The sequence below is a fragment of the Salminus brasiliensis genome, chromosome 15 (assembly GCF_030463535.1).
Source record: "Salminus brasiliensis chromosome 15, fSalBra1.hap2, whole genome shotgun sequence".
Lineage (NCBI taxonomy): Eukaryota > Metazoa > Chordata > Actinopteri > Characiformes > Bryconidae > Salminus > Salminus brasiliensis.
The window spans coordinates 23,798,015-23,810,731 of NC_132892.1; the positions used below are offsets into that span (position 1 = coordinate 23,798,015).

At 40.6% G+C, this 12,717-nt stretch overlaps 1 protein-coding gene across 6 annotated transcripts; it reads left to right on the forward strand.

Annotated features, from left to right (window-relative positions):
• The first annotated feature begins 336 nt into the window (after positions 1 to 336).
• cdadc1 (cytidine and dCMP deaminase domain containing 1) lies at positions 337 to 12,216 on the forward strand. 6 transcript variants are annotated; one of them, XM_072656653.1, is made up of 10 exons: positions 337 to 543; positions 1,562 to 1,662; positions 2,737 to 2,914; positions 5,416 to 5,997; positions 7,557 to 7,615; positions 8,194 to 8,366; positions 9,579 to 9,768; positions 9,942 to 9,999; positions 11,332 to 11,413; positions 11,507 to 11,575. In XM_072656653.1, exons 1-9 carry the CDS (start codon positions 423 to 425, stop codon positions 11,409 to 11,411), a joined length of 1,542 nt encoding a protein of 513 aa, XP_072512754.1. In that variant the 5' UTR covers positions 337 to 422; the 3' UTR covers positions 11,412 to 11,413; positions 11,507 to 11,575. The 6 variants fall into 6 exon arrangements, with proteins under 6 accessions (XP_072512754.1, XP_072512753.1, XP_072512755.1 ...); XM_072656652.1 differs by having other exon boundaries at positions 11,332 to 12,216; XM_072656654.1 differs by having other exon boundaries at positions 11,335 to 12,216.
• The last annotated feature ends 501 nt before the right edge of the window (positions 12,217 to 12,717 follow it).

Consider the following 12,717-nt stretch of genomic DNA (forward strand, 5'->3'; position numbering starts at 1 on the left):
AAATAATACTTTTCTATATAATTTAAATAATTTAAAATACTTTTTCTGTATTTATATATGTATATGTAATATATAAAATGTGTGTGCTTACCTTTTTATTCAAATAAATAAAATTTATAATCTCAAAATGATTAAATTTTTAGACCCTATGTTTATATTATATAACTATAAATGCTACTAGTAAGAAACGTCTGAAATCAGACGTTGTGGCTTAAAACGGTTTCCCGTGTCGGCCCGGTGTGATGGAGCGGTGTCAGGGATTTCTGAGAGCGTGCATGGCAACCCGGTACAAGGTCACACTGGAGCCCCTCCTACTGGGTGACGTCAAACGAAATAGGAAGAGGGTGATGTGGAAATGAAATGATTATCTAACAGCAGGCGCTTCAGTGAATGACCAGCTTAATGTTAGACACAGAGACTGAATGGCAGCGTCACACAACACAGCCCTGCGCTCGAACATCGAGGGGAACGGTTTGGGCTCAGACGGCGGAGTGAGCGGCGATGTGACGGAGAGCAGCGCCAATGGAGACAGCAGAGTGCCGGGTGAGGAGATCCGCTGAGGGCTCTCTGTTTACATGCAGTCATTAGGGCTTGACTCAGGTTTCTGTAGACTTGCCGTTCAATACTATATTAAATACATGTTGTAAAGATGTGTTCTATAGACCTGAATAGCCGCAGTTCTCTCTTACCAAAAAGAAAATATTTGATAACCTAACCTGCTCATTAGGCTCACTGTATCGGAATGTAGAAGTGCAGTGTTTATTCTTCAGGGTTTATAATAACAGCTACTGTAATGCAGTTAGTATTTTTCTGCTGCTTTCCTTACCTGCGTTTTTAAAAACACTACTTTTCCATCCAGACTTTAAAAGGCATTCATTCATTCATTCATTCATTCATTCATTTGTTCATCCATTCATTCATTTATTAATTTGTTCGTTAATTAATTAATTCATTCATTTATGTATTTCTTCCTCTTGCTATTGTTATTAATTTAATTTATTCATAGCATTTTGTATGAATGTCATGACGAAGGGACCAATAGAAATGCTCCGAAATGACTTAGAAACATTTTTACCTTCTATTTACATTGACTCCCATTAAAGGTTCAATTTGAGTAAAGATAAAGTTGGTATTTTTGAGTGACAGACTATGTGTATGTATGTATCGTCACTGTCAAGCAAAAAACCTTTTAATATATTTTCATATAAAATTGTTGAAAGTAAGAAAGTAAGCTTTGTAGGAAAGTCAGGCTGTACATCAGTTTCAGTTTCTGTTTCATGCCGGGATGGGTTGGGCCATCAACATTCTTTAGTCAGGATCACTTTCATTCTGGTGTAATGTAGTTAACACTCTTAGACAAAGCTTAGACAAAAGATTCAGCACCCCTGGTCAAATGACACGTTTAGTTGAATTACTAACTTTAAATAAAAAAATAAAAAAAGGTAACCAGTAAATGTGCAGACGTTTGTCTCTGCAGAGGATGTAAACTTATTTTCATTTAGAACATCAGCACCTCTTTTGGTCGTTTGACCAGGGTTGCCAAAACCTCTGTATCTTTCAGGCCCCAGACCCAGACTGTCCAAAGTCAACCTCTTCACGCTGTTGAGTCTTTGGATGGAACTCTTCCCCAAGAGGGAATCTCAGAAACGGGGTAATGGATCTGTAAGTAAAACCCAGGATAACTGTGATTTCTACCTCTATGTAGTCCTGCACGTCTTGTTCATCTTAGCTTGTGACGTTCTGGATTCAGCTCATTAAGGGAGACACTGATACGGTTTTTCTTTGCCGATACAGAAAACCCAGAAGTTACACATTGCTGAAACCAATCATTTTTGATACCAATAAATTTCCACTAAACGGATCACTGGTTCATCTGGAGCAGCACTGTTAGCTAAGTGCAACACTAAGAATCAAGAATTATTATTATTAATGATTCATTATTAATAATTATTATTGGTGTAACAGTGGCATTTCGACATAGGCGGGGAGTTTCTACTCTCATGTTCTAACAATGTAAATACAACACAATGTCACAAATGTAGCAAGAAATTAACAAACAACTAACAAAAAGCTGCTCAGTGGTCAAGATTGCATTGTACATTCATTTAAACATAATTCCTTGATAGTGTATTGATTGAATTTAATTTGACAGCTGGCCGTGATGACCCGAGCATCGTCGGTTTGAATCCCAGGTCACGTTGCCTGTTATCAGCAGCCAGAGCCAGAGAGAGCACAATTGGCCTTGCTCTTAGAGTGATGCTGGCCGACACAGGCATCTGCTAGCATGTTGGCTGCCCAGTGCATCGACGTTGCATCGGCAGCAGCTCGAAAAGAGGCAGTGGCTGCTTGCAGTGAGGTAGAATACTAAGGAATGGGTTGGGTGATTGGAGAGGAAAACTGGGTAAAAATTCAAATGAATAACTAAATAAATTGACAGCTGAATGGAAACTGGCTATTGAGTCTATGAGAATAATTATGGCACCCAAAGTATTGGTTGTAATCCTTAGTGATAATTCTACTATGAGACTAATAGCAATATTTTTTTGTTTATCATTGAATACTATTGGCCACCAGTGTATTGTGCACTTCTATCTTTATCATCTTTATCACTGTGTTTCATTATAAAGCATATTGACCTTCATAGTACGGATCAGCTCTAGAAAGGCAAAACCTGATGAAGATGAGCTCTTATGCTGGGATGTTTGATCAATATCGACTGTAGTTTATCCCTTTCAGGTTCGAGATGCTGGTTTGGTGGTGGTTCATGAGCAGAGAGTGCTGGGGCTGCATTGCTCTGGACCGGAACTACATGCAGGCCAGGTGGCGGTCATTCGACATGGACTCAGGCTAAGGGGTTGTGACCTCTACTTCTCCAGAAAGCCTTGTTCAACATGTCTCAAGATGATCATCAATGGTGAGCTAGCCCTGCTGCCTCAGATGCTTTTGTAGTGGAGAACAATACAACATCTCCATATATACATATAATAAACAGTATATGATCATGCTTCATACGCTTTGTGGACTAAAGTATTGGGACACCTACACATTACACCCACAGGAGTTTTTATGACACCCCATTCTAAACCCATAGGCATTAATATGGAGTTGGTCCATCCTCTGCAGCTCTAGACACTTCGTGGCTGAGTTGCTGTTTATCCAAAATGCTTTTTAATAATATCACTCTCAGTTGACGGTGGAATATCTAGGAGAAAAGAATTTTCACCAATAGACTATCACAGCATGACCCATCCTTTCACTAATGTAAGAATGTAAAGGCAGACTAGGTGCATGGCTATGTGCTGTATTTTATGCAGTTGTGACAATGGGACTGAACGAAAGACCTGAATTAAAAGATTAAGAGGTGTGTCCCAATACTTTAGTCCATATAGTGTATATGTTGATTTTTCAATGAACAGACAGTGTAACTTCCCTCAGTGAAACAACTTGGTCCATAAGTTCCAGGTTTGCACATTAAAAATGAATTGGATATGTACACTACATTCACAGGAGCAGTGTCTTTGAGGATGCCACCTCAGTGACAAAGTGTGTACCTTAAAAACAAAGTATTATATCTAGTACTATTATATATAGCATTTTCTTACAATTATATGTTAATATTCTGATAGGATTACAGTATCTACAGTATCATTAGTATCTGATGTCTGTATGTGGTTAAACTATGAAATTTACAGAGCTTGCCATGGGAGTGTCAGAGTTAGCAGTCATAGAGAGCAAGTTTACATTAGTGCTGAAAGCTTGGCCGCTGACACTTATCAGGGTTCAGGTAAAGTTCAGTTGAAGCTGAAACGAAGCTGTTAGGGGGTTAACGGCAGTTTGAATAGTTAAGAACGTGTAATAAATGGATAACAGCTGTTGGCTCATAATTACCCATAATAAATGAAATGAATACAGTGACAGATTTCTATTGGTTATTTGCATCGTGACTGAAATTTATGGAACCTTTTATGACCATTTTATAAAAGTATGTGGATAAATATGTTTGACTCACTCTTTAGTGCATATAGTATAGACTGATGGACAAACCTAGTTGAAACACGCATGTGCAAGAACTGCCTTTTGCTTGCCTAAAAGAGACATTTTCTCTCGTATGGTCTACATGGACATTTTGCCACAAAGCTAAAAGGTATATGTTCCGCCGAGAGGAGATGTCCTCAAGTCTCCTTGCTTGAAATATTCATGTAAAGGGGCGTGGTATGAAGACATACTGTGGCATTAATATGTGCGTGTCAAATTGTGTCACAATCCGTTGTGATAGCGTGTTGACTCAACATTAGAAGGCTGGTCGGCAGCATCACTCAGCATTGCTTCCATGGCATTAGCATCACAACCACAGTGTTAGCAACGCTAACCGCCTGTCAGCCTTGCACAGACTCGCTACCATGATGTTAGTCACAAACCATGTTTATAAGGTACTGGGTCCTTTACATCTAAACACTACTAAACATGTGGGCTACATCTTAAGGCTCTGAGGGTAAGGCTGGAGTCCTTTACCAGGTCACATGAAGCATATAGATGTAATTTAATGCCACAACACCTTTTTCACAAATAGGGCATATTATTTGGACCCAAACTCCCCGTTGTTAAAATGCCATTGTCGATTCTATGCAGCACAATAGCGGTCTGACAAAACTAGGCTTGCCTGTTTTTTTTCTTTTTTTTTTATATAACTACAGTATAAACCTTTTTTTAAAAAAAGTTAAAAAAAACTTTTTTTTGGGTTAACTCTAATTATTAAATTTAACCTACTATATAAGATTGTATGTGTCAAATGGTTTCGTGTTATCTAATCACATGCCTTCCTGTTGCAGTCTGTACTTCTCTTTTCTCACACTCACACAACACATCACAGCTCCTAAAAATCTCACAAAACGTGTGTGTGCACTTTAACCCAACACACAAAACTCTCTCCAGAAAAAGGTTTTTTTATTGCTTTAAAAATAACATCAGATTTTATATTAAACAAAAAAATGTAGCAGCAGCATGCAACAGTGGCACAGCCATCTGCAATGCATAGTGTTTTTTTTTACCTATTCACCAACTACATAAACATTTCTGTGTTCTTAAATGATTCATGGATACATTCATGTTTCCCATGGAATTGGTATTGGCTGTTGCCAAAACTCTAAAAATGTTTAAATTTTCTGTTCAATTATGTCTAAATGTCTAAAATATCTTTGTGTGTTCTCCTGTGTATTTCATAATTTATTCAATAAAGAGTTAACACTGGTTGAGAGCAACAGGGATGTATCGTCATAATGCCATCAACTTAATAATATACAGAACTGTACATGGTTCAGAGAGAGCATTAGCCCTGGTCTATGCATGTTAAAAGGTCTTTCTCCATTTTGCCTCTCTGTATTTATCTCTTTCTTTTCCCTCATCTGTCTCTCTCAGCTGGTGTGAATAGGATCTCTTACTGGCCTGCTGATGCTGAAATAAGCCTGCTTTCTGATGGAAGCAGCACTGCAAAGTCTCATCTAGAGGAGGCCAAGCTGGATGCTCTAGCTGCCGAGAAATTAAAGTCCAACAGCCGACCGCACATATGTGTGATGCTGCAGCCTCTAGCCAGTGAGATGCTTCAGTTCGTAGAGGAGACATCCTGCAACAGCGACTTCCTGGAGAGAATGTTCCGGGACAACCAGTCCTGGAACATCCAGCAACTCTTTAGGATGGAGAACCAGAGGAACTGGGATGATTTTTCGAAAAGGTTCTTCATAGAGGATAGAGAACAGCACAGGAAGATGCTAGAGATGATGGGCCTGGAGAACTTTTGTTTGGAGCAATATCTCAGTGCGCTGCGGCAGCACATGAGAGACCTGATTAAGATTCTGGCTTCTGTGGCTGCCAGTGTTCCCGTTCGAGAACATGAGTATGGGTTCTATGAGACAGAACCCATAACTACTAAATGCAGTGCACTGCCTAAAGAGGTCGTGCAGCACTGTATTATACAAGCCACACTGCTGGCTTATAGAACAGGTGAGGTGATAGGGAGTGTTTTTTTATCAACCTTGTCTTGTCTTAGGGGTCAAGAATAACCCGCCACCATGTTTAACAGCAGAGAAAAGCCCCTAGATTTTTCACACAGTACCAGTCAAAAGTTGAATGTGTTAGAGAGGCTGGGGGGGTTTAAAAAAATGTAATGACTTTTCCTAGATTGACCCCAGCATTAGAGCTGGTGAACCATTGCCTTTGTTTATACTTCAGTGAAAGCTGTACACCACCCGGGTACACAGATCGTCTCTGGGTCATTAATGATCCTAACAACAAGGGGATTACACAGAATGTTAAGACTTCACAAGGGATAGTCAATAGCAGCATGTGTAAATCATAAGCTAAGCAGTCTCTTACTGTCTCTGATGTCACATATATGATGAGATAGGTGGTGTTCCTGCCTTCTATCTCCGTACCCACGGCAACCCAGACCAGGAAAAAGATAGTGAAAAGATGGATGGATGGTTGAGTGGGTGTCATTTTATCAATCTCATTTCCTCCTGCTGGTTTCCTCCACTTAACTGCCCCTAGGTGTGAGTGAATTGATGTGTGTGGTACTCTGCGATGGACTGGTGCCCTGTCTGGGGGGTATTCCTTCCTTGTGCCCAATAATTTAGGAAGAAGTGAACATGAGACACGAAGATTACTGGATGATTTAGTGGATGTTTGGATGGATGGATTAATGTCTCTCTCCCCTAAAACAAAACAGCCACGTATGCAGACCCAATCCCAACATGTAGAGGGGTTTCTCCTAGCAGAATTTCCAAAAGAATAAATCAAAATAGGGATCTTTCCTCTATATGTTGGCTCTTCATGTCGTAGGAATCACATTTTCTCAAGATGTTGACCTGTTTTGTATGTCATATTAACCTCACATTAATTCAAAGTCTAATATTCATGTACTAAAATATGGATGCACTGTGTATGTGCCAGAAACCACATAAGCAAGTCTGTGAGGTTCCATTACTTGTTAGCTACTTTAGCCTCAGACTCCAAACACGTCTTGGCTGATCATTTGGGGGACGATTGTGTAAATTTTGTTTGATTGTGTAAACAACGACTCAGGCATCAGGCAACGTATTCTGACCATTTTATATAAAGGTCCCCCTTGTTCTCTGTTTAGAGGCATTAAACTATTCTGAATTTCACACTAAACTACTCTTATGTATTAACAGAGTCAAGAAGATTCAAGTGGAAAAAGAATTCCCGTTTTGCCCTTTAATGCTGTTCACTGTAAATGTGCCATCTTGTCAGAGAGATGGGCAGACACAGTCTAAGCATGCAAATACACACCTTATTTCCTGCTTCAGCGCCATGTGTTAAACACCAGGTCTGCTGATGCCAGGAATTGGAAAGTCAAATTAGAGAAGGTAGAACAGAGCATGCAGTCCTGGAGCTACAAACAGCTTCCTGTTTTATGGAGAAAATATCTTGTAATTAATGGATTCAGCTCGAGTTTGCAGCGCCACATGGAATAAAAAAGATTAAAAAGTTAAGTCTGCCTTTGCATTAATTCATTTGCTTCTTTATTTGCTGTATTTTAGAAGATCCTAAAGTGGGAGTGGGCACAGTGATTTGGGCAGAAGACAAAGAAGGAAGATGGGTAAGTTAAAAGGGTTCACTCTCTTGGGGGAAAAAGCTTGTTATGTGTCAGTTCAGAATTTCAGGAAAAGCTCAAGCACATGTAGACATGATTAGAGGACGTGGTTAGTAGATGGACACAGATGCTAGACAACTAGCATGGCATTGCATGGCTTTTCTGTTTGTAAAGCATGCTTTAAACAGGGGCTCTGAGTGGTCCTGGGGACTCAGGGACTGCCACTATGATCCAAGGAACGCTGGTTCGAATCCTGGGTCATGCTGCTTGCCTTCTGCTGTCGGAGTCAGAGAGAGCACAATTGGCCTGGTCATAATTGCTCTGTCAGGGGTGGCTTGATGGCGCGTCCTTCCCAGCACAGGTGTATGTTGTATCAGAGCTGGGGGGCTGCGCTTATCATCATGGGACCATGCTGTTGAAGTGCTCTAGGAATGTCCCCATGCTGCTATAAAAAGGAGCTGTTACGTTTAAGCTTTACCTCATAGCCTGGTTTAGAGTAATAGCTGCATCTCTCTCTCTCTCTCTCTCTCTCTCTCTCTCTCTCTCTCTCTCTCTCTCTGTATGTGTATGTCTCTCTCTTCCAGCAGTCTGAGTGTGATGGTACAGGTGCCATGTACCTGGTTGGCTGTGGGTATAATGCTTACCCTGCAGGCTCAGAATATGCTGAATTCCCCCAGATGGACGCCAGGCAGGAGGAGAGACACAACCGCAAGTACCGGTACATCATCCATGCCGAGCAGAACGCGCTCACGTTCAGGTGAGGCCTAAGTCACAGCAGGAACATCAACAACTGTGTTTTATAAGCAGGTAGAAATTCTGGTGTTAGGTTGGGGTAAGAATGTGTTTGTCTTTCTACCACTAGAAATATAAAATCTATAAAATTATTTATTACAGGATACATACTAATAATAATACACTATATGTCTAAAAGTTTGTGGACACCCTTTGTAACCAATGCATTCAGCTACTTTAAGTTGCAACTATTGCTGACACAGATGTGCAAATGTACACACACAGCTTGTCTAGTCCATGTAGCAAAGTACTGCCAATAGAATAGGACTCTCTGGAGCAGATAAACATGAACCTATTGGCACCATTAGATGGGTATACAGCCCCCTGCATTGAGTGGAACTGTGTTCTCTGGAATGATGGATGGTGCTACATCCAATACTTTTGAGATGAGTTGGGGAGTTAGAGATGAGGTGGGGTGATAATCATCCAACATCCTGACCTCAGTAATGATTATGTCGCTAAATGCAACCAAATCCTCACAGCAATGCTCCACAATCTAGTACAAAGCTTAGTCGAGACAGTTCTTTTTTAATATGCTTGATTTCAGTACAAACAATGAATGAGCAGGTGTCCCAATACTTTTTGTCCCCCTAGCATACTTAGTTATGTGTCCCCTTGCCTTATTGACCACATCAGGATTTTATTATGAATGGTTCCTGTCCAGTTTAGTCCCCCCCTTCCACCATTTCTAAAACCCCAAGTCCAGGAGGAATCCAGATCTTTCCGTCATGCCTGTTTTAGTCAATGAGCAGATTTACAACTTTTTTAGATTTTAGACTTGGCTACTACAACCCACCAGGGTCAGTGATGCTGGGTCCCATCTGGGTTGTACACTGCACATGGGGCCTAGAAGAGACCCATGTGAGATTAGGGTGGGTGGTAACAATGTCTCTCATTTGGGAAACCCAGCTGGGTCCCAGTAACAACCCTTACAAACCCACTCAGAGCCAGTGCCCACCTGGAACTTACCTAGGCTATGTTCCGCCCATGTGAGCCCCGGATGAGCATGTTGGCTGTGGAAGTCTTAGTTTTGACATTGACTTGTGTGTCCAGGTCTCGTCTCTAAAGGTCTCTTAACACAATCCCTGAACGTTTGTTATAGTGACATGTGGAAGTTCTTGGAATGTCGCCATCAAACAGCCCACAAAATAACATATTCGGTTGTTGTTCTTCGCAGGAGCGCTGAGGTGAGGGGGCAGGAGCAGACAATGCTTTTTGTGACTAAGTGCCCATGTGATGAGTGTGTGCCTCTGATTCATGGCGCAGGCATCAAGCAGATTTACACAGCTGACAAAGACAGTGGCAAAGACAAGCACGACATCTCCTACAAGCGCTTCAGTCAGCTCCGCCAGGTGCAGAAGTTCATTGTACGTTTACAGCCATGGCTGTCTTTCTCATTAAAGTCGATAATTTCACTATACAACTAGTGGACATGACTACCACTGTAACAGGCCCAGTTCTTCATGTGTGTTGTCGTATGTGATCATCCATATTATGAACAGTGACCAGCAGTGATTGTGGGTTGTTGTTTTTCTTTTAGTGGCAAAAACTGCCTCCGGTCAAAGGTTCTTCTGAACAGACTCGTCCACCTCTAGCAAGTAAGCTCTGATGTGCTGTGTCCCTGGATTCAGCCTCTGTAATTTCTTAAGCATGGTATGTGACCACATTCAGGTTTGAGTAGAATAGTAGCTGGTAGACGAGCAAAACTGGTTTTAGATAAACAAAGATGATCCACCAGTGAAGGATGTAATAGTGGTGAAGGGCCACAGCTCTTCAAACGTGAAACACAGAAACCATGAAGCATTTTTGTTGTTGTTGTTGTTTTTACCATGCCATGACTAAAGCCCTATTCAGACAGGATTAGCTTTCCATGGGGAGGTGGGGTAAATTAATTAGTAGCGTTTCTCCGTGATTTTAGTACAGATGCCCTCATGTGAGTTATTCTAACACGCATCAGTAAAGATCATCAGACACACCCGAGGAAAACAGACTTATCAGGAAAAACACGACCACGCTCAGAATTGTGGCATTTAAGGCATTTAGCAGCTCTTATCCAGAGCGACTTACAAAAGTGCTTTGCTATTCATCCAAGAAAAACCTCAGCCAGTTTGAATAGACTAATAGTTCAAAGATACCTTTAAGCTTAGACATTACTAAGCACAAGTCAATAAGGTGATCATAGTGCTATTCGTCCAAGGTAGGTCTTCAGTCTGTGTTTAAAGACAGTGAGTGACTCAGCCGTTCAGACACCCAGGGGAAGTTCGTTCCACCACTTTGGTGCAGGACAGAAAAAAGCCTGGCCGCTTGTCTTCTATGGATTTTGAGGGATGGCGGGTCGAGCCGAGCCATACTTGAAGCTCGAAGGGCTCTAGGTGCGGATCGGCTTTTGACCATTGCCATCAAGTATGGAGGGGCTGTTCCTTAATTAATTAGTGTAAAGCAACATGTGGGAAACGGGTTATTCGCAGTTTTTCGAGCACAGAGGCACTCGAGGAGGCGTTTCGCTCCGGCGTACGTGGCACAGGTTCTTCGAGTCATTCAAGTCTGAGGTAAACCTCAAATCCAGAAGACCAGCCAGGGAGCGACACTGCTGGCAGCTTCAGGAAAGACATGGGGTAGCGTCGCTCATAGCTCATAGCCTGCATACGTGTGATGAACATGTAGCTAATTTCCATTACCTAAAATGTCATTATTATTATTATTATTATTATTATTATAAGGGGGTTATCATGGTTATCACGTTTTTAGGGGTGAGCACAGAGGGTAAATCTAGTAGCCAATTCTTGTACAGAAATCAAGTATTTTGTCATGGTACTTGATGAAAAATGCATAGTATTTCATATTTACCTTGTTTATTATGTGTCTACTCGTCTATGTAATAGTCTCTCTGTCATCTATCTATCAATCATTCCTGGCTTCCTACCACAAAGCAGAAGCCATCAATCAGGAACCCAGCCCAAAACTCCTCCAGCCTCTCTTACAGTCATCTCCCCACTTCATCATAAACTGAAGGCATGGTCCGAGCTCGCAGATTCTAAATATGGGCACAAAAAGGTTCAGTCTTGATTTGAGGTTGACTTCAGTGTTTTCTTTGTTGAATTGCAGATGGCAGCTCGAAACACAGAATGGACGAAGACTCTGACGGTCAGTGCAGTAAGAGACAGCGAACATAAGGGAAAACTCCTAACTACCATTCCCTGCATCTGTTGGGCCAAGAGTCAAGCCATGCTAGCCTGACAATTCGTCATTTAACTTGTTAGACAATTACACATCACAAATACTTCAGTTATTTTAGATGCTGTGCACAGAGCATGTCATGTAACACTTGTTTTAAGGTCCTGTGCTATTTGAGTGGGCAATATGACAACGTTAACAGTACGTTAAATTATTTCATGATGCACTTCTCTCAGTTTATTGTGGGAAAGGTGTATTCCTAGACATACTTTAAAAGATTTAGACCAATCATGGAGGTTGTGAACTAGAACAACCAGTAACTCCTGATCTTAGGTTTTTTCTTACATTTGTTACTTTGTAAATTAGTTTTTGCTAATGTTGAATTCCAAAGCAAAAATAGCCAAAAAAGTTTGTTTCAATTTGTTTCCTTAAAAATGTTTTTCCATAAAAAACAAATCATGATACAGTCTATGCATTGTGAAAATATATTCAAGAATAATATTTTCTGTCATACTGCCCACTTTTACTTTGAAACAAAGATGTTTAGAGGGAGATGCAGAACATGTAGGTGTTGGAAACCATGTTTTTATTGTTTGTTTTTTTTTTACTGCAGAGACCAAGTGACAAACGATACATAATAATATATACTGTGCAAGTGCCTCATTACCTTTATCCAAAAACATGCTCTTACGTCTATATTGCACACTGTATGGAATGCATGCACATGTAAATTCTACACTACAGAAAGGTAAAGAAGGTTCATGAACTTCATGAGTCTTCTTGGAAATGCAGCAATTTTCTCAGCAGGCTGGTTGTTTTAAACCCTGAAGCTTTAAATAGAATATATTGTTGCAGTCACGCAAAAGCCTTGTATCTCTAAAATAGCAGGTTTACAGCAGAAGGATAAAACCATCATTATTTTTGAATGGAAGTCAATGTAAAAGAGACTTTACTTCAATTTCAAGCCTTTTGGGAGTAATTTCATTGGTCCATTCATCATGAAATTTTAACACCATGTAAACTGCCAGATTCACATTATATCAAAATGAATTTAAGTATATCAATTTTGATATACAAGATTTTTTGAGTGACTGTAATCTGTTAAGTCCTCTTAGTTCCAGTGACCTGGTTGTTGTAAATCA

What these genes read in the sequence shown, in the direction of transcription:
- cdadc1 (XM_072656652.1), top strand. Translation starts at nt 423, where the DNA reads ATGGCAGCGTCACACAACACAGCCCTGCGCTCGAACATCGAGGGGAAC. An exon ending in AGAAACGGGGTAATGGATCT is followed by an intron (nt 1,663 to 2,736) that starts GTAAGTAAAACC and finishes TATCCCTTTCAG; the next exon opens with GTTCGAGATGCTGGTTTGGT. An exon ending in GACTCGTCCACCTCTAGCAA is followed by an intron (nt 10,000 to 11,331) that starts GTAAGCTCTGAT and finishes CCTACCACAAAG; the next exon opens with CAGAAGCCATCAATCAGGAA.